This window comes from Aplidium turbinatum, chromosome 18 (genome assembly GCF_918807975.1).
Source record: "Aplidium turbinatum chromosome 18, kaAplTurb1.1, whole genome shotgun sequence".
In the NCBI taxonomy this organism is placed as follows: domain Eukaryota; kingdom Metazoa; phylum Chordata; class Ascidiacea; order Aplousobranchia; family Polyclinidae; genus Aplidium; species Aplidium turbinatum.
In genome coordinates this window covers 9,739,932-9,762,498 of record NC_137489.1, presented here as the reverse complement: position 1 = coordinate 9,762,498, position 22,567 = coordinate 9,739,932, and the positions used below count along the sequence as shown (strand labels likewise).

At 38.1% G+C, this 22,567-nt stretch overlaps 1 protein-coding gene and 2 non-coding genes across 3 annotated transcripts; all 3 read left to right on the top strand.

The window, feature by feature from the left end:
* Positions 1-3,410: 3,410 nt before the first annotated feature.
* Trnal-cag (transfer RNA leucine (anticodon CAG)) lies at positions 3,411-3,493 on the top strand. The gene has a single exon. It is a non-coding gene; the product is annotated as a tRNA-Leu (tRNA).
* A 6-nt stretch (positions 3,494-3,499) lies between these two features.
* Trnak-cuu (transfer RNA lysine (anticodon CUU)) lies at positions 3,500-3,572 on the top strand. The gene has a single exon. It is a non-coding gene; the product is annotated as a tRNA-Lys (tRNA).
* A 7,204-nt stretch (positions 3,573-10,776) lies between these two features.
* On the top strand, positions 10,777-14,996 carry LOC145787603 (ciliary microtubule inner protein 2B-like). Its single transcript, XM_082599374.1, has 2 exons — positions 10,777-11,377; positions 14,572-14,996. Exons 1-2 carry the CDS (start codon positions 10,803-10,805, stop codon positions 14,852-14,854), a joined length of 858 nt encoding a protein of 285 aa, XP_082455500.1. The 5' UTR covers positions 10,777-10,802; the 3' UTR covers positions 14,855-14,996.
* The last annotated feature ends 7,571 nt before the right edge of the window (positions 14,997-22,567 follow it).

The window sequence follows — 22,567 nt, the reverse complement described above, 5'->3', positions numbered from 1 at the left end:
CTTCTGAACATCATGTCGAAAAACAACCCATGCTAAAACATAGTTTGAAGTACAGAAAAAGGTAGAAGCAACAAAACGTGAAAACGTGGTTGAATCCGATATAAAATTATAAGTTAGAAATTTGGCTTGGTTGCTACACTGCGATCTCCTTTACTTTTTTTTTACTGCGTAGGCCTACACTTGAAACTCGATTTGCATGAGCTAATTCCAATCTCTTAACTCAATTGTAAACTTATTTGTATGAGCCAATCCTAAGCACACTTGCAAAAACATTGACTGCAATAGGAAAGTAAGGAAATGCAATTCTTGAAATGAGCGCTTGTGGTTGCAGATTTGCTATATAAGAACCAATAAGCTGCCAATGTGACAGTTACACTAAAATCTCATTTAGTTATTAACGAACAGTTTAAAAAACTCCAATTACAGCAAAAGCATATTTCAAGTTGGTGCAAACGAGATTACACAAAACAAATAGCCTGTTTGCCAGGTCTTTGGTTTTATGAGCTAAGTTATAAGCACCACGACAGTCCTTGATTTTAGCCAGCAAACAGTTTTTGCAGAGGTCTGAGTTCATTCAATGTGGGCAGCTTAGAATGCTTAACTTGAATATCCACAGCCGACCGATGAGTCTGCAACCACTTCTGAGTTGCCGCAGTGCCATTCCATAAATGAGGAGGTGGTCCATTGATGCTGATGAACAACAATGCTGAAACAAGTGGTATGGTCAGCCGTGATCGTAGCGGTGTGATGACCAAGTTCATTTGTGAAAATCCACGTTCGGCTTCAGCAGAACTTATAGCAATCATGTTTAGTACTACGTTCTTGAGCAACTTTATCGTATCTGGTATATGACAAGGATTGTCAACATACAATCGAAAATCGGAAATAGGAAAGATGACATGAAATCTCTCCTCTATTTTTCGTAATCTGTGCTCCCCTTCTTGCCATGGAACTTCGACTGCAGCAGGCCACAATTCTGGTACAATAATTTCCAAGCTCTTCACAGAATTTTCATTGTTGGTGTCCACCATCCTGCTTCCAATGTTGTCAACCAAAGCTTGAATGAACCGATTACGAACAAAAGAAGGGTAGTCTCTACGTCGAGCTTTGAACTGGTCCAATGTTGTGCCTTTAAAGGAGTAGTTTTTTCAGGGCCAGATTAAGGGTTTATGGGGCCCTGGGCTGAGCTGAAAGTGGGGGCCCTTATCAAGTGACATATTTCGCTAAAAATTAATGGTGGAGTGGGGCTACGACACGGGCCCAGTTGCATGTATCTGTGGCACCGAGCCTCAAACAGCGGACCAGTGGCGTAGCCAGAAAAAAATTTGGGGGGCCAAATATTTGATGAATTGAAGAGAACAAAGTGTTTGATTTAAAGCCATCGCCACTTGATGTGCACTGTGCAGTGGCGTATCCTGGTGGGTTGAGCAATAAAAGTGGTAGGGGGGTTTGAGCGTGCCGAAGGCACGCGTATTCTAGGGGGTCCGGAGGCATGCTCCACCAAAAATTTTTTGAAAAATTACACTCAAATAATGGATTATAGCGCTTTCTGAAAACACTTTTACGGTAATATTTGTATGAAGTTTATTAGCAGATAAACAGCTATTAACTTATTAAAGATAGCTCTAACACACGAACGGGCAAAAACTACGGCTAAAATTAGAGAACACTAAAAACTCAGCTACACAAAAACTCAATAACTACACAAAAACCTAACAGAGTAAGCCATTCTGAAATTGCTTCCACAAATTAGTTCAAAGAAACGTAAATCGCGTAAATTTTGTGCGATTTACGATTTGCAAAATTTATTGGTGTCTTTCTGTGTGTCTAAAACAAGTCCTTTAGGGTGTTAATAACCAGATGTCTTGGAAAAGGATATAAATTTCTACAAACTTTATTATATTTTCAACAAAGGGCTCAACTTCGGAATCCAAACTTGGAAAATTTGAGGGGAGCATGGCCCCTTTCGCCCCCCCTGGCTACGCCTATGCAGCGGATCACCTTCTTGTTTGCCCTCGGCTTGCCACCCGGTGCAGTATAGGTGGGACCTGTCAGTGTATAACTCCGTTGCGGAAGAATGTGTCAATCTGTGGTGTATCAACGAACTTTAGAATACTCGATAGAAGAAGAACTGCATCATATCTAACTGACCATCTTGTATCAGATAACGTCTTCAAAACAGGCAAAGGCAAACCATCTAGGAATTTTCGATGGACTTGCCAACGATGAGTAGACAAAAAGCTCAGCGGCAGAACGGCATGTTTCAACAGGACATTTACCGATTAAATTAAGTGAATGTGCTGTGCAAGGGACATAATGAGCTACACTACATTTCTCGCGCAGAAGAGCTTGAAGACCGTTATACTTGCCACTCATATTGGCAGCATTATCATAACTTTGACCCGTAATCCGTACCATTTTCGGATATGAAAGTATCAAATAAATATGTTTTTTGTTAAAAAAAGAAAGAAAAATTGAATAACTGGGGCTGCGGGCAGGGGTGCTGCAGCACCGCAGCACATATGGGTGAGCCGCCCTTGCTTGTTTGAGATACGAAAGCAGTAATCTCCAGCTGCGCAACTAAAAAAATTAGTAGAATTTTTTTTTGAGGTGGGGGCCCCCACAAGTGGGGGCCCTGGACTTCAGCCCAGTCCGCCCCCCCCCTTAATCCGGCACTGAGTTTTTTGTACTTCCGGGACTCAAGTTAACAACTTCATCAAACAAATACTTTCCTTCTTGAATAGCTTTTTTTATTTGAAGTAGAGAATTAACAGTCCATTTGACATGACGATTAGCTACTACGAAGTTGATATTCCCAGTCTGGAGAGTTTCTGACAAAAGTGATAATTGGCGATTGCTAACAACTTATGTTCGTGTTTTTTTGCAGTTCTGTTGTGAGAAAGCTGTTAAAGTGTTACTTGTTCAGTCGAGAAGTTGTTGTTCAGCTAGAAAAGCTGAAAAATGGAAGCTTGAACGAGCCCCCCTTGAGCCCCCCCCTACATCAAGCCTTTTCGTATTTCGGGGGGCTGAGCCCCCCCGAGCCCCCCCCCCCCAGGAATGCAACCCTGTTTGACACCTGTCAGAAGGTATTTCATTTTCTTGAAAAAAGGAATTGTTATGAATTATAGGCTACGTTTTTAAAAGTTGTAATAACAACAAAAAGTTTCAGCTCATGCTTCTCTTTTTTCTTTAATTGTGTAATGGATGTTACACTTACGAAACCAACACTGTTTTTTCCTCACAGATCATGCCTTATGTTTATCGGCAGTCGAGTGTAGCAGGAACTCAGTGATAGACACGTATTTCGCCTATTAGGCTGATGCTGTAGTAGTCAAATCCAGCATTTGCGAAAGAGCCGTGCGCATGTTATGTTTAAGATATGTACTTAAAATCTACCTAGACATGCTCAAGGCAGGATGGCCGAGTGGTCTAAGGCGCTGCGTTCAGGTCGCAGTCTCCCCTGGAGGCGCGGGTTCGAATCCCGCTCCTGTCAATTGTCGCCCGGCTAGCTCAGTCGGTAGAGCGTTGGACTCTTAATCCAACGGTCGTGGGTTCGAGCCCCACGTTGGGCGCACTTTTTTAATTCCTTTATTTGTTAAGTTGTTACTTTTAATTGGAAAATTTCGTAAAAAGCAACTTACTAAAATGTTAAATGTATCTTAAACCTAAAAAAAGATAAGCTTAATCAAAACATCTGAATTGGTTTTTAACTGTATCCCATTGGTAATGCTTCGCTTCTTTCGGCCGTTAAACTATGGTGGCCCACATTGAAAAAATGGAAGGTATGGATCATTCATTTGTTAATTCAAAAGAAGTTTAAAATTTGATTGACGACGTTAATTGTGAGGTTCAACACTCAACAGCGCATCGCATCTGTCATAGTGATCTAGATTTTATCTAAATATAAAACTAGCCTAGATTTCTGTCTGAAAACCTAACATCAAATTAACTTTAAACATAGTTAATAAATATACCTATTATATGGTATATTTATTAACTATGCTTTAAATAACATGATAACCTATACGTTCTTCTAAATGCCTAGTGATTAGTCCCCTGCCCCATTCAATTCTTATCCAATTAAGTTTTACTTTGGTTATCGTATTTTCTTCTTTTTCGTTTTTTGCTGCTTCCAGTTGTCACTTATTTGTATTTCATGTGTGATTCGAAAAGTAGGTAGGCCTTCTTCTTCTTAGGTTGGCCTAGCCTACTGTGTGTTATTATAGCCTAATTGGCACAAAATCAAAATTATTTTTATGGCTTCAAAAGACGGATGAGTGATGGGCTGACTGTTTTACCGATAGCCTATATATTTTTAAATTTTTAGCTTAGCCACTTTTCCAGAGTTGTCATTTAGCCTATTATTTTATTGTCTTCATATATGCACCAGCACATAAGCGTAGCCAGGGGGGGAGAAAGGGGCCATGGCCCCCCGAAATTTTTCAACTTTGGATTCCGAAGTTGAGCTCTTTGTTGAAAATGTAATAAAATTTGTCGAAATTTATCACGTTTTCCAAGACATCTGGTTATTAACACCCCCCAGGACTTGTTTTAGACACACAGATAGACACCAATAAATTTTGCAAATAATAATAATCATAATAATAATGTTAGTTTTTATATAGCGCTGTATCCATCGCAGAATGCGTTGCTTCTCAGGCGCAAAATTTACGCGATTTACGTTTCTTTGAACTAATTTGTGGAAGCAATTTTAGAATGGTTTATACTCTGTTGGGTTTTTATGTACTGTGGTTATTGAGTTTTTGTGTAGCTGAGTTTTTGGTGTTCTCTAATTTTAGCCGCAGTTTTTGCCGTTCGTGTGTAAGAGCTACCTTTAATAAGTTAATAGCTGTTTATCTGCTAATAAACTTCATACAAAGATTACCTTAAGTGTTTCCAGAAAGCGCTACAATCCATTATTTGAGTGTAAATTTTCAAAAATTTTCCGGGGGAGCATGCCTCCGGACCCCCCTACAAAACGCGTGCCTTCGGCACGCTCTAACCCCCACCACTTTTATTGTTTCCCTTGCTCAACCCACCAGGATACGCCACTGCACATCAACTGGCGATGGCTTAAATCAAACACTTTGTTACTCTCTTCAATTGATCAAATATTTGGCCCCCCCCAAAAATTTTTTCTGGCTACGCCACTGCATCAGCAATATGATAGTAGGCAGCAAGGTACGCACTACGCAGGATTTTGTAGGGGGGGAGAGGAGACGAGTTCGATTCAATTTGAAATTTTTTAACAAAGGCTAAAACTTTAATATTTTCAAGTTAAATTATTGAAATGTTTTGAACCTTTTTTTGGAAGGAAAGGGGCCATGCTCCAATGCCGAAATTTAAGCGTCGTCTACGCCACTGCACTATTATTCACTTAGATTCAGCTTCAGGAGTGTCTAAAGTCCAGACCGAAATAGGTTAGGTTTTCGTATGGCCGCGCAAGTTGTTGCACAATGCGTTATTTTTGGCCGCAGACACGCAGAAGTCATATAAATTCAACTTGCATTTTTTTTTAAATTACTGAAAACAGCTTTTCTCACAGACAAAAGCCAAACAGAAAGTTAGAATCCTTGTTGTGTCATAATTGCTAAATCCATTATTATTGAAAAAAATATGTGTTCTTGTTGTGTCATAATAACGAACGAAAGATTTAGGAACTGCCTTTTATTATTCCATTATTATTGCCTGGGAGAGTAGGCTGTGGTTGAGCCATGAGCATTTATTCATTTTCTTGCTTGCAAATTCAACGACCGCTTTCGAGATTTTGCCGCAATTGCAAGGATTTGGCCTATTGCTATTTTATTTATTTCTGCTTAAACCTCACCTTGGTGAGATTTCAGTTCACTGTTCACCTGCATTTAACTGAACTTCTCTGCGAAGCCGACTGTAAAATCTTTCTCTCGTGCCTTTTTACCAGGAGCTGGATAAAAACAAATTTCGAAAAATGCAACAAAAGTTTGCAAAAAAGTTTTTGAGCCTGTTTGGTTCAACATATATGTGTGAGCAGACGCTCTCGGTTATAAATTTAAACAAGCACCGTACTGAGGTCGGCTAAACCGAGCAAATCAGTGGCGTAGCTAAGAAATGTGCCGCCCGGGGCGGATTCAGATTTTGCCGCCCCTTCAAAAAAAAGCATGTGAAAATGAAATACGTTTTTTATCAGAGTATAATCAAAATCAAAAATCGTAGTCTGAAAGTGCCGCCCCCAGACGTGCCGCCCGGGGCGGTCCGCCCCCTAGCTACGCAGGGCCGTTGACAGGATTTCTCGGGCCCGGTACCAATTTATTTAAAATAGATATTGGTAGACTTACCATAATTTCTTGGGCATAATCCGGGACAAACTCAAAACTATGAATGAAATAACTGGACGAAAGGCCGAAGGCCTGAGCTTGGCAAATTTTTATTCCATGTTTATATTTATAAGCTTTAATATTGCATAATAAAGTATTCTACTTAGATTGAATAAAAATTTTTATTACTTTATTTAAAGGAAAATACATGTTAGTTTAAGCAACACTAAGTCACTAACAGACATTTATAAGAAAAAAAAAGAACAAACAATGAGAACAAAGAAATAACACTAACTCAGTGGTTCTCAAACTTTTTTTGTTGCGACGCCTCTGGAAAAGTTTTCTGGACTTGCGACGCACCAGCAAATAAAAGTTAATGAGAAAACTTATTATTAAAGTTTTGTTTGTTGATACAACAAAAAGCAATGCATATTATTTAGTGTGACGTGTGGGCTTGTCTGTTTTTACAAAGTTCATTAAATCTTGAGAGAATTTTTGAAATTGCCACCCGCATTTTTCTTTCAGTTGTTATTGGTGATCGAAATTTGCTTTTTATTACCGCCAAGGCAGAAAATCCTGCTTCACATAAATATGACGTGACATATGGAATAATAATTCGTAGTGCTTTCTTCACCAAAGCTGGATAATCGCCATTCATTGAAATCCAGAAATTTGCCGGATTTCCTGAATTAAACATCCTTTTCAGGGAATTGTCACAAGAAAGGTCAATGTAGGCTTCTTTTTCTTGTGCAGTAAAAGACAGTGGAGTAGGTTGGACGAAAGGATCACGAATCCATTCGTAGTTTGATAACTTTTTCGGGAAGTATTTTGCAAATTTTGACTCGAGCTTGGACAAATGTTGCCCAATATGCTTCACAAATTTGAAGGCAGCGTCATACTTTTCTTTTCAAGCAAATTGGACAAAAAAGTGAAGTATCGAGAGCTTCCAGACAGGTTTGCTATATATCTTTCTTCCACAATAGCAGCTTTTTAACGAATGCTGCAATTTTATCTGAAATGTCATTTTTATTCGGCCCTTGCATGGAAATGTTCAGTTTGGCGAAGATATCACACAAGTAAAGTAAGCCATTTTCAATAAGAAATTGTTCTGAGCTAAACAATCTGCAAGTGGATTATTTTCTTGCTGCAAAAAAGCCTGAAGTTCATCCACCAATTCGTAGAAGCGTTCAAAGAATTTTCTAAGCGAAAGCCACTTGGATGAAAATTAAAAGAGCAAACTCCGATGCGCTGCATTCATTTCTCCACAAAGTTTTTTGAAAACTCTTGACTTCAGTGGGCGTGTTTTAATGAAGTTAACAACTTTGATGACAACTGAAACCGCTAATCAAAGGATTAGCTTCATCTTTATAAGATAAACTGAATTCAGCTACGAAACGAAACTTTTCTGCGACGCCCTTGGAAAATTGAAACGATGCACCAGGGCGTCGCGACGCACAGTTTGAGAACTACTGCACTAACTCACAAATCAAACATTTATAGGGGGATGCATTCAGAAACCATTGGCTTCATCGTTTCATTGAAGTCAATAGAATAATGACGCAGTAAACGTCACTCATTATTCCCTAACTAAAGGATTTCTCAAGCTATGCGCGATATTTTACTCAACCTAATAAGCTAAAAAAATTAAGATATTAAAATAAGCCTCGAGTTAAAGCAAAGTTAAGCCTTTTGGGACGGAATTATTTCATAATTTTGCATCAGGTTGGAGTTAATTTTGAAAATTTCACTAAAGTAAAATTCCGGGACATTTTGCTAACCGGGACGGGACACCGGGACAGACGTTTAAACCGCGACTGTCCCGGCCAAACCGGGACGTATGGTAGGTCTAGACAGGCGCGAATCTAGGAGTTTTTTTCGGGGGGGGCCAGAAAATTTGAAAATCAATTAAAAGAAAGAAAAAGCTAAACAGATATGAACAATGATACTACGACATATACGATATGCTAGAAAATAGACATTAAAACAACCATTTTCATCAATTGTGATGCCGAGGGACTAATATCAGCTGTTTAGAAGCATACCAAACCATTTGATGCGGAAACATACAATTTTTCACAAAATTTTGGGGGGGGGCCCGGGCCCCCTGGCCCCCCCCATAAATCCGCGCCTGGGTCTAGATCAGGGGTTCTTAACCTTTTTTGTCTCGCTTACCCCTTGCCGAATGAAAAAAGTAAAATTTACCCCCACCGTTTTGGTGGCCCCTTGTGATGCCATAGTGTCCAGTCAGCCATGCTTCACACAGATAAGTAGTTGGAAAAGGTACCTAATAACTTCAAATACACGCTTAGTCAGCGTAGGAAAGTCTTCGACTAATCCACACCAAAACTTGGAAAAGTCACCATTGCACGATAAGAATTTGGAACAAAGAGTTGTTGAACATTGAAGATCAATCAATATTCATCTTTGCAAAGATCATCGTCGACAATATACTTTATAACTTGGCTTCGAAAGGATGAGTTATCCAAAGAGCAGTAGGCTACTGTTAAAACTTTCACTTTCGAAGTAACCGTCAAAGTTCTTTTTTAAGACGGCAAGGTGCTGGCATATTTCGACTTCAAGGTCAGAAATCTCATTGCGACTTCTATTGACTTTCCAATCATCAAATGTTGGAAAATTTGCGTAAATTCCTTTTTGAACTCTTCTACTCCACAGATCTAATTTTGTCTGAAAGCCCTGAATTTTATTATTTACATCTATAATGGTAACACTTTTTCCTTGCATTTGCATATTGAGCTGGTTCAAACTTGAAAAAATGTCTGTCAAGTAAGTATAAGCCAATGCACCAATAAATTTGTTGTCGCCAAAGAGCTTACTCAACGGGGATTTGAGTTCTCGAAGAAAATTCTCGATTTCACCATGTAGTTCGAAAACTCGAGACAAAATAAGACCCCTAGAGAGCCACCGAACTTCGGTGTGATAAAGGAGAACAGAATGTTCTGATCCCATTTGATTATAAACCACTTTGAAAAGACGATGATTAAAAGCACGCGCCCTGATAAAATTCACACATTCAACCACATGCTTCAATACTGCTTTCAAATATTCTGGAAGGGTTTTACTTGCCAGTGCATGTTGAAGGGCACAGTGAGTAGAAATGATATTCGGTGCGCGTTTTTTCACCAGAGATGTAAAGTCAGACATAGCACCGAGCATAGAAGGGGCACCGTCTGTGCAAAGAGAATCCACAGGATTCCAGGATATATTATTTTGATAAAAGAAATTATCCATTTTTCCATAACATTAACTGACTTGGTAGTCGTCTCTAAACTTTTGAGTGCAACACTACCAGTTTTTTAATACGGTAACTGAAAAAATTAAGTTTACTTTAATATATGATTCAATAAATTTACCCCCAGGAGTAAATTTACCCCCGGTTAAGAACCCCTGGTCTAGATATTGGTGCACATCCCTGGAAAGGTAATTTAATACTGAATCCGATGCATGTAAAATTTAAGTGGCACGTGTTGCGGATTATACTTCTATTCGAAGATGTTTGAGTGGTGTCTATATCATGCAAAAATTGTATTATTTTAATGTTTATCGTAAATATATCCTCCATCTTTAAAGCGTGCTGCTGGGAGTTCCTTCCAAATGCCCACCTATTGGTACACATTCCTGGAAAGGTAATTTAATACTGAATCCGATGCATGTAAAATTTAAGTGGCACGTGTTGCGGATTATAATTTTATTCCAAGATCTTTGAAGAGGTATCAATTATGCAAAAATCGTATTACTTTAATGTTTATCGTAAATATATCCTCCATCTTTGAAGCGTTCTGCTGGGAGTTCCTTCCAAATGCCCACCTATTGGTGCACATCCCTGGAAAGGTAATTTAATACTGAATCCGATGCATGTAAAATTTAAGTGGCACGTGTTGCGAATTATAATTTTATTCCAAGATGTTTGAAGAGGTGTCAATTATGCAAAAATCGTATTATTTTATTGTTTATCGTAAATATATCCTCCATCTTTAAAGCGTTCTGCTGGGAGTTCCTTCCAAATGCCCACCTATTGGTGCACATCCCTGGAAAGGTAATTTAATACTGAATCTGATGCATGTAAAATTTAAGTGGCACGTGTTGCGGATTATAATTTTATTCGAAGATGTTTGAGTGGTGTTTATTATGCAAAAATCGTATTATTTTAATGCTTATCGTAGATATATCCTCCATCTTTGAAGCGTTCTGCTAGGAGTTCCTTCCAAATGCCCACCTATTGGTGCACATCAGGATTGAAATCCATACGTCAATTTTATCCTTCACACACATATTCTTACAGAAAAAGAAGAAGATTTATATTAGATTTTATTATAGAAGAATTTCCTTATTCTATGTGAAAAGGTCCTTCTGATTTCTACATCTTTTCCAAACACCTATGACATAATAGTATTCAACAGTTGCATCATAAAACCAATGCGTTGTTAAAAAAAATACAAAACACTGATCAATAAGTTAGGCTACATAAGCATGAACATTGTTTGACCAACCATGAGTTCCACCGTTAGCAACAGAATTCAAAAGTTTTTCCACGAACCTTATTATCCTCCGGGATACTGTGGGTACAGCCCCCAGTTTCCTTTCCAATTTGGGGATACTTATGGAAAAGCTACCCATAAATTGCTTACTGATCCAAACGTTGCCAAATCAAAACGTCTAGTTTTAGCAGATATCACTCCCAAACATTTGGAGGCTAAAAGAAAATATCAAAAAAATGACTGGATAAAATACCGCAAACAAAGCTGGGGAGATAGAAAGCTCAGCGACAAAATGGTTCCTGGCTATACTGGCTACATTCCCAAATCTGAAGGGCATTTTGGCGCTCGTTATGCTCAGATATGTGAAGATGCGATTTTGGAATATTCTGCGGATAGAAAAACTTATGACGAAAAAAAAAGAACGTTAGTTCCACAACCTCCTAAAGTTCCAATTCGAGCAGAGCCGAAACCTTATGTTTCCACACAACAGCCTCAGCATTCGGTTTCTCCGTATTTCGTAGAGTCTATGGATCCTTCGTACACTTTTGTATCAGGTTACACAGGCTTTATACCACGAGCTAGATCAAGGTGAGTTGAAATAACAAGCAAAAAGGCTAACAGGAAGGTCCAGAGGGTACTTTTGTACCAGGATCCGGGATGGTTTTAGGGGACCGCAACCTCTCCAAGGGACCAGAGAACCTGGTGACAAGGAAGTAGGCTAGAAACGAAACTTATAACAAGTACTGTATGTAAGCTTGTTTGTCGATCAAGTTTGCAAAGAGAATCTTTGAAACGTGAAGATCAATATTTGAAAAGTAGCCTAAATAGTGAAAGATTTTAATCTAGAAAGGAAATAGGTTTGTAGGCTATTCGCACTCCATTTGCTCTTTTTTTACATGATTTTACAAAATTGTTCTTTTTTTACGTTGGTTTAATGTCTGCAAATATTTAATTAATGTAAGAACTGAGAAGATAGATTTTGCTAACTGGGACAGTTTCAAATAAAAGTACCGGTTTCTTGTTTCAACGAATTTTGTTTCGTTGTATGTTGAATTGGTTAGGAGCAAAAGCAATTTTGTATCGTTCTAAACTCAAAAAATGTGTCTTCGGATATGGAAAGCAGCACATTTACCTAGTAGTGTTGACAGTGGGGTTCAGGGGTATTTCTGAATTCGTGCCTACGATGATTTTTGGTGCCTGTAACCTATTCAAGAGGCCTGGGAACTTGAAGAAACTACCGCGTATTCTTTGGATAAGCAATAATGCGTTTTTCTAAAAGGTGTCTTGATTTGGGGCTCGAGGATCTTTCATGGCCCTGCATTTAGGGGAAGGGAAGGTAATTTGATACGGAAGGTAATTTGATACACCCCCCCTACAGAAATGTACAAAAAATATTAGTCAAAAATATTGTCATTAGGTGAAAGATCTGTGAAAATAATGCCTACAAAAATTGCACCATGCAGCTAACTCGTGCTTTTATGGCATAAAATTGTAAAAGTGTGTTTTTTGAGTATTTTCGTAAAATTTTTAACTCATGATTATTTTCGTCTGGAAAATTAAAGAAAAGCTCCTGAAAGATGAAACCAAACTCATTTGACAGTTCATTGATAAGGCTTCAAGGGCTTGTCACGTTTTTTCTGCAATGTGCATCCAAGCATACAAAAATCAGAACTTTATAACTTTTTTTGAAAAAGGCAAATTGATACATGTGGAGAAGGTAAATTGATACAGTATATTAAACTCTTTTTTGTGACTGTAATAAATGTTGTCATTGATCTAGTTGATTTAAATAAGTTATTCTTTATTAACAAGACCTGCTACTTTGGGAAACAACAATTATATGGGCTTTCGTAGGCTTACACGCTATCTGCTTTCAAAAAATGAGAAAAGCGCAAAGCACCCCCCTTGAATAAGAACTCCAGCCAATGATCTTTTCCATGTCCATCCCGCTGCAGAAGCTTCGCCGCACACATGGTCCTCAACAGTCATCCTTGCACCCAAGCACGCCAACCACATATTAAATTTTCATTTATTGCTTTGTTGTCAAAAGGGATTTCTGTATTAGTTTTACTGTATCAAATTACCTTCCGGGTGTATCAATTTACCTTCCGTGGAAGGTAAATTGATACATTTGAGTGACGTTTTTAAAATTTCAATTAAAAAAAAAGTAACAAAAATAGAAAAGTGAAAATGTTTTTAAAAAGTGTGTAAGGGATCAGACTTTCATTTCAGCTTAAAATCAATAGTTTGTGTCACTTAATTTTCAGTTAACAGGCAAAAATGTTAAAAGTGTATCAAATTACCTTCCCTTCCCCTACCTAAAAAGTGAATAATTTATTACTAGAAATGGTAAAAACATAGAAGCAAAATGGTTGGAACGCCTGGTTAATCTAATCAAAAAATAAAGAGCTTAAAATGTAGATATCAAACTCATGTTCAGCAAACAAACGTTTCGAAAACTATACTGTCTTCATCTTCAGTGTTATAAATGTTTACATTTATAACACTGTAACTATAACTATAACACTTCAGTGTTATAAATGTTTACATTTATAACACTGAATCACTATATTCACTGAATTCATAAACACTCATGAAAACACTTCATGAAACACAACAACATGAAAAACTTTCATGAACCACTTCATGAAACACTGAATTCATACGCATTTATAACACTGAAGATGAAGACTGAAGACAGTAGGCTATATAGTTTTCGAAACGTTTGTTTGCTGAACATGAGTTTGGTATCTACATTTTGTGCTCTTTATTTTTTGATTGGTAAAAACATCTTTTCAATCTTCGTATGTTTCTATTTTTTGTACTAACTGCAAGCATTTTACTCATAAAAAAAAAGTTTAGCTGATCGCTTTTCATTACATAAAGGTATGAAAATGAAAAAAAAACACGTCCCTGTTTGTGACATCCCAGAGTAATTCAGCACTGAATAAATTGAAGTTACTGTAATGTGAGGCGTCATCTTCTTTGTGGTGAAGTAGTCCAGGCTTAAGCCGTCAGCTAATATAGGCCACCCACTTATTGATCCCAATTTGGTTTGGCACGGATATTCCTGTGATAAAAAGAACCCACTTTATAAGCCCAAAACTCCCCTAATAAGCACAATTTTGGATTAGCCTATATATGCTTGAATTTGTGTAAAAAAAGGCGTTAGAATTCACTACTTTTCGTCTTGCTTTTGACGTTTTTACGCTTTATTACGCTGCTAACTCAGTTCAACTGTGTCATCACAAACCGTTTAACCTAAATCTCATTTCACTGGGTTGAACAATGTACAAAGCAGGATTCGTTGCTGACACAATTTGCAAAAAACGCAATTTTCGGGAAGAACCGATCGTTGCATAGCTTACAGTTGTTAACAGATTTAGCAACTTATAGCCATAGTACAGCTGGCCATAGTCAATTATGCGTATGAGAGTTGGAGAAATTCTTCTCGTGCTCAATAGGCCCACCCGCTTAATAAGCCCAAAATCGTCTGGTTTCGAGGTGGGCTTAATAAGCGGGGGCTACTGTATTTCACATTGTAAATATTTTTTTGCTTTTTAAATTCAAACTTTTAATTGTATTTTTGCGGTAAAAATCTGAAGATAAATCAGCAGTCTGGCAGAATATGAAGCAGCCATGAGCTAAAAACGGTCAAGAAGCACTGTTTTTGACAAAGTATTTACCAATTGACTTAGCCTAAATGTTGTGGTATGTTGAAAGTAAGCTACTCAAGATTAAGCCAATATCTAAACGTTATTTAAAAAAGCTATTGTTTTCAGGTTTGCCATGGTTTATCCACAGTTAACTTATGAAGCGCTCAAGAGCTTTATAAAAACTCAACGAGAAGCTAAGATGTTGGAAGGAAAACCAGTTACCATAGAAAGAGATACAAGTCAGCGACGTAATTCAGCACCACCGGTTTATGTCCCCAATGGTCTTTTACCACACTACACTGGCTATTTGCCTGGTCATAAATTTAGATACGGTCTCACATTCGGCGCCAGCTCTCGATACTTCAACGTAGCCACTAGAAGCACAGACAATTTGCCTTATAAAGTGTAGCTCAACTTGTGTTCAGATTAAGTTGCCTTCAAATTTTCAAGTTTAGCTTTTTCTAAAGGTTAGATTGATGTATGAAAATGAAAAAAATGTAATCATGCAAATACATATTTCTTTGCACAAATTCACTAAGTGTTGAAATAAGTTGATTTTTGACTTTCTCTGCTATCTCCTGTCGAGGCTATTTGCAAAGGAAGGAAACTTAAATTAAATCAAGAGTTTTTCAATAACTCTATTTCATTAAAGATTACGATAAAATGAATTGCTTTTACTGTCATCACCAAGTCCTACAGCCAGTGATTCCTTTAAGGTGCGCAACTGCTCAATAACACTGGGTCATTTGCGCAGTAAATTTGTTTCTTGTTCACTTGCAACGCTATAAATTAAAGTTAAAAAAAAATCATTCGCCACTCTGCAAACACAGCCTTAAATCATAATGCGCAAAAAATGGGCGGTACAAAAATTTCCGGGAATAATGCCTGCAGGGTCATAGGATGAAGACGGATTCACACTGGCGTCGTCATCAGTCATTACGCTGAAGGCCTACGCTGCTTTTGATGTCATCACGAGTACGCCAGACACTGATCGAGTACCTATTCACATTGCCCATTTTCTTCAAACAACGCGATACTGATATGACAGAAAGACGAGAAAAACCGCTTCTAACAACGCCTAAAGCAGCGGTTCTTAACTTTTTGCCTTTTCGGCACCACCTTGAAATTACCAACCAGTTCTCGCACCCTCTCCTAGGACTGGTTGAAAAGTAATAGTCGCCTCTACAGTTTAAAATTTTTGTTGAAACCTGGTAAAACAACTTTACTTCTTACGTCATACTATAACAAACCTTGATAATTCAGCATCCCCGCACCGCCTAGGCACAGGTCTCGGACCCCTTAGTGGTGCGTGTACCCCTGGCCTAAAGACACAATAAAATCAATCTTATTTTGTCAGCGTCGTATCACTCGTATCACGGTTGAGTATGAAACGGTTAATTAAAATTGTTTTCCTCGGTCTTGATTGTGGATATGGTTTATTGTAGACGTCTTGAGGTAGTTTATTGTAGACGTTTTAAGGTCTTGAGGTTTCAAAATAATTGGCTTAGTGGTTGTTATGACCCTTTGCTTTTTAAACATATTTTATTTTATTTTTTTCATTAATAACTGCAGACAGTGCACGCCGTTTTGGCCTTCCGGCCTCCTTAGTGCAGTCTCACTCTCAGTACGTAGGCTACACTGGGAAGGCCTATATGGCCACGGAGATATAGCCTATTCAGTGTTGTACGTTGACGCCGTCAATTTGACGGCGTCATTTGACGGCGTCAACTTTTTGTTGACGCTGAGGCTAGCGCCGTCAGTTTATTTTTTTAGTTGACGGAAGTGATAGCGCCGTCAACTATTTTGCCGATTTTAAGCGTCAAGCGCTATGCGTCATTTTTTGTTTTCATGGAAAATCTCGTTTCACAATGAGAGTTTCACAATGTATTCTGGCCGGTGCGACTCATCCAAATTACCCGCTTTCGCGTTGGTTGGAATGGCTCCCTGGAATACAAGCGGAAGAAGTTCGCCAAGTGGTGATCACTCATATCGTGTACAGTATCGAGAACGAGGGATCGGAGAGAGAAAGCGAAAATCAATGAATGTCATCGCGGAGGTTGAAGAAACTTTATTTCGAGAGCTCTATGCCCCTGAAAAGAGCGATGTTGGTGCAGTGGAGCTCGTTAAAACAAAATTTATATATGCTAAGTCATCACAGCACGCTTGGAACAATGATAGGCTACTATTCCGAGTAAACGTTTTCAAGACAAGACGCGCTGCTGTGGAACGCATGTTTTCGCTGGGAAAGGACATTATGCGTCCCAAACGCAGCAGATTGTCAGACAAACGTTTTGAAATGCTTGTGTTTTTACAAAGAAATAACTAATAAGCTAAAGCAGCGAATTATAATACAGTCTCAAAACATAACACCTGCTCTTTATTTATAGCTATTGTTAGCCTACACTTGGTTGAAATACTTCCGTTTTGTGAGACCCTGGCTAAAATAGCACTAGAAATTAGCGCTGACGCCGACGCCGACGCCGTCAATTTCTTTAAGAGCTGACGCAGTACTTTACGCTGTAAAATTTTTAGGCAATTCGCGCTGACGCTGACGCCGTTAATTTATTTCATTGACGCGTACAACACTGGCCTATATCTCCGTGTGACGTTTTCTCATTTGTCGAAACCAAAGAGCTCCAAAAAAATGGTAGCCTACTACCGCCCAGTGGTGGATCGTGCCATGGGGCTGCAGGGCTGCAGCCCCACCTGAAAGAAAGAGGAGAGGGAAAATATGTTTTTCGCTGTGTTTTTCCGAGCCGGTTACTTTTGTCACTTAAGAATTGTGAATGGAAAATTGAAAAATTAAAAGTTTCGTTTGGCAACACGATTTTGCGAAAACCTTCTTGGTAACAACTAGAACATCACACAACTAAGGCGAAAGAGCCACGCAGTTTGAGTCCTGTCTTTGTCATGAGTTATCAACGGGGGGGGGGGGGGTGGGGGGGACTTGTATACACTGGCATACAAGTCCCCCCACCCCTCTTGGTAACTCATGACAAAGACAGGACTCAAAGGACATGGCTCTTTCGCCTTAGTTGTGTGATGTTCTAGTTGTTACCAAACTTTTCTGCAGCCTGAGATTCTGGATTTAGGCGCTCTGATTGGCTAAAAATTATTTTTGAAGCTCCACCTCTTTTGGTATTTTACAATTTACAGCTAATACAGCACAGGAGAAAATAGCACTCAGCAGTTTTCAAACTATCTGGGGCTATCCAACCGAATAACTTATCAGACTTTTTAAAGTTAGTTTTTATTTCGCAAAGTAGCGATGAGCCATGAATGTAGAAGTGTTAGCTGTAGAGTTAGGGTATTCAGCAGGTTACAGAAAGTGCTAGTCCAGCCTAGGGCATCTCAAAATCATTTGAGCCTTGTATTCAACGGTTAGGCTAGTCAAGACTAAGCTGAAACTACATAAAATTTTCAACAAAGCATTTTTTCAAAATTCGAGGTAAAAAAATGCTCAGAACTCACCAAATTTGTTGTGATTTTTCTGGGGGAGACCCTGCGGATTATTTATTGCAGCCCCACTGCTCACAAACAGCATCAGCCGCCACTGTTACCGCCAAGCTTGCCAAAGTGCTCAATCTATTTATAGGTCAGCAATATATCTTTACTGAAAAGGTTTTTCTTCATATGAATTCAATTCTCAAATAAGACATTTAATCACACACATTGATCCATTGAGAAGATTGATTGATTGATTGAATTTTTATCCTCGGACTGGGAAAGCTTCTTGCAGAGCTTAATCCTGGCAGTTTCGCATACTTGTAGAGGCTTTGAATCACTGACGCAGGCCCGGTCACCGAGATTGACAGAGTGAAGTTTCCGAATGTTGAAGTCTTGTTGCTGGGGAACTATTCCATCTATTAGATGCCGCTGAATGGAGAGCAGTCGTTAACGTGCGTTGCTCAAGCGCACACCCCGAGAGTCGAACCAGCGCCGCTTGATCTTGAAGCTTCTTCGTTCCAGAAGTGACGCGTTAACCAATTGAGCTATCGGGGTGAATTGCAATTGAAAAGAAGATCATTCCTCAGTTTCAACTGTTGGTTCAATATATGCAACAAAAAAAAATTCATTTAATATTATATATTTTCTCCATTTTGTTTGCTTGTTTTATGTACTATTGTGGTTTAATTGTCTTTTTGCAAGATTAATTTTATAGGGTGAATTATATAGGGTGAATTGGGTGAAATTTAGCGTGAATTATATAATTAATTTTATGGATTATCATATTTGCAAGATGTTTTTTTTACTTCAGTTTACCTTCTAAATAAATAGGGTGCATGAGCTTGTCACAACATTTTTAAGGGTGTACCATAACAAAGCAGGTTGAAGAGCACCAGGCCTAAACCACAGTTTCTCTAACTGTGTGCGTGAAAGTCTGTAATTTAAATGATTGCAGTCGTAGCTCGTGGCATACCATATGTAGCCTAAGGGAGGCATTGCGCTTTGCCACCTGTCTTTTAAAAAAGTTTCAGTAATATAACAAAATAGAGTGCATGGCATTTGATACGTTTTGGATATCACTGTCAAAGCACTAATCGATGTTATTATAGACTAAGCAAATAATTAATTAATGCCCCCTTTCCTGCGTCTGCCACTGACTGTTACTCAAAATTGTAAAATGTCAAGTTGGTTTAGAAGCAAGCATGTGCTTTCATGTTACAGTGGATCGAAATTAACTGCATCAGTCGGTTGACCATCAGACCACTTCCACTCACCTAATGTCAAGCCCCAAATCAAAGTAATTTGTTAAAAACAATTTGTCAAGCCCCAAATCAAAACAAACAACATCATGCAGATTGCAGGCTACATCAAACAACATACAAAATACTGTTGTAGTGCATAATTGATATTACATAGCTGTTTACTTTTGCGTGTGTATCACTGTTGGGTCTGCTACTATTCGGCTAGTCCGATTGGGCTGATCCGATTCGGCTAGTCCGATTCGGCTATTACCCTTTTCGGCTACAGCCCGATTCGGCTAGTCCGATTTGGCTGATCCGATTCGGCTAGTTCCCTATTGGGCTACAGTCTTTAGCGGTTAGTTCCCTATTTGGCAATTTTTTTGAAAATCCAACGATATACATAATCCTTCTGTAATCCAACATCGTTTCTTTTGCATTCCGACAAAGAAAAACAAATTGAAATGAAATTTAGCGAAAAATGTTTGAACTATTAAATTTAACTGTTTGCTCACATAAAATGGACAACGACGTCTTCTGTTTATTTAGAGAATGTTGTAATATCGCTTCTTTTATAGTTGAAATCATCGAAGCTTTAGATGAGTGGGGTTTAGACCTAACCATTGAGATCTTAAAACTAAAAAACGAATTAAATTTATTTTTGAACTATCAATGTTTGCTCAGATAAAATTGACGTGTATCATGCATCGCCGTCTGCATGCAAACTTAGAATATATTAGAATCCTCAACTATTACAAAATTCTAAATCCAACGACGCCTTCTGTTTATTTGCAGTAGAGAATTTTGTATTTTATTCCACAATAGTTGATCTCGAAGCTTTAGATGAGTGGAGTATCTTAAATCATATTTATGACACCGGTTACATCCCTAGTGATATGGTACGTTCTATATTCATAACTTTACCAAAAAAAAACGGAGCAACAGAATGGTCACTCCACAGAACAATTAGCCTTGTGAATTACGTAACAAACAGCTTACTCCGAATCATGTTGATGAGATTGAGACCAAAACTACAATCGGAAATTTCAACAGCACAGTTTTTATTTGTTCCAGACAAAGGGACCACAAAAGGAATTTTTACATTAAAAATGATAACAGAGAAATGTATGTCCGGTTCTTCTGTTTATTTGGAGGATTTTGTATTTTAATTCGACAATATGGTATCTTTTGCATTCTTGCATTTTATCCAGTGTTTACCTTTGAGTGCGTTCCCAGACGACAAAATCCGTCATTTTTACATTCATTCAACGTCTGCAGACGTTGAATCAATGTAAAAATGACGAGTTTTGATGTCTGGGTTCGTTCAAAATATGTGTTTTACATGAAAATAACAGTTTTCATGATTACCAATAGGGGTTAATGAGATGAAGTCTCAGCCAAAACGTGTCAACGAAAAAAAGACAGTTGCCAAATAGCGTAAAATTGCCATAAAAGATGAAGTTAAAACCTAAGTGGCAGTTTAGAGTAAACCTGGGTTTCGGCGTTACATCACCTGAAATTCCTTTGGTTAGTTCCTTCGTTAGACTCTCAGTTGATGTTACTTGATCATGGCAGAGGAATCGATTAGTACGCAGCGCAAAGGTGAGGTTTTTCTACATGATGGCTACATGTTTCAACTAGCTCAATATAGTCCAGACGGGCTTAAGAAATACTGGCGATGAGAAATGCAAGGCTCGCATCCACACTTGTGTGGCAACAAATCAGGTAATAATGTGTGTTATGATGACTATATTTTGATCATTTGAGAAAATGTGCCAAGAAATGTCAAGTACTTGAATTGTAATAATCGCAACCATTGTTCACCTGCATTGACGTTGGACCTGGGAATGCACCACGGACTGGCCTACCCTAATAATTACAACTGCTTTGATAGTGACGTTGTGCTATTACTTATTACTAGGGCCATTTTTTTTACCTAAAAAATTGAACAATATGACTTTATTTTTTGAAATATATGATAATATATGACTTTGTTTTAAAGCATCAAATTTATGCTAATCTCTAATTAATAACTCGTATGTAAGTTTTTACATGTATTTTGAACAATAACACACTCGAACAACTAACAAAACACTTCTGTTTCGCTTGAAAATCATTACAAAAATGCAAATATCTAATGCATCCACTGGCGCCGACTTACGGGGTGGCCAGCCACGCCACCCCATAACCTCTATGGCATGATGGCAGCCACCCCGTTTAGGTTACATTACTTACTGCAAATAAATGTAATTTAAACGGACGTTTAAATCTTTTTTTGATCATTGGTTTTCGCTTCAAGTCAACGTAAAGCAAGAGGTGAACCAATACAGTATTGCGAAGAAAATGATTGCTTTTGTCACAAGCATGATACTCGCGTAACATCAAGCAAGCTACGTGAAGATTACGCAACACGTGGCTACGAGTTTTTTCCTTGTTGTTGTTGCGATCGTTTTATTTGTTACTTTTCATAAGTCATTGTTACAATTGTTAGGTTTACAATGGGATTTATTAATCAATAAAATACGATCTTTCCATTGCCTCCCTCAAAAATCTTTTTTGAAAAATTTTAAACTGCTCATAATATCGCTATAAATTATGCCAGCTATAAAATACTTGGAAATAAAATTACCTCGATGATTTATAGCTCCACCTCCTAAATGAATATCTATTTTCAAATTTTATTAAAAAAAATGCAATTTTCAAAACTTTTTGAGTTTTATTTAAAAAGTGCACCTAGTAAAGTAGCAGTTTTAACGTTCTGCAAATTTACACGTTTACATGATTCTATTCGAGGAAAGCTACACCCCCTGCCAATTCCCAATAATGAAAGCAACCTTTTTCAATTAGTCAAGATTTTGCATTTTGAATTATTTTCCGATTTCAATTGGAGTGTACTGTCATCTACTTCTTGCTTTAATTTCTACTTTGTTATCTACTTCATGCAGTAATAATGTAATATTGCGTGTCAATGCGTGACAAATTGTGAGGCGGGAATTTATTGGTTTTACATAGGAGTTGCTTGTTACATCATAGAAAAAATTACGAAAAGTTGTCCTGTAAAAGTTTGAGGAGGGAATTATTGTTCTGACATAAGTTAGGAGTTGCTTGTTACATCATAGAAAAAATTACAAAAAGTCGTCCAGTAAAAGTTTTCCCCGACATTCCAGTTTTATTCAGCTTAAAGATGCCACCTAAAAAGCGTTCAACTGTCGCAACTGTTTGATCTATTTGCAAGCAATGAAACAAGATCATTAATGCTTCCAAACGTGGTCTGCATTGTGAAAATATACTTATCGTTGCCTTCCACCACCTGCGAGGCGGAGCGATCGTTTAGTGCACTCAGGCGCATAAAAACCTACTTGTGATCTACCATGACGCAACAGCGATAGAACCACATCCTAATTTTAAATGTTTATCAAGCTGAAGCTTAACGGTTA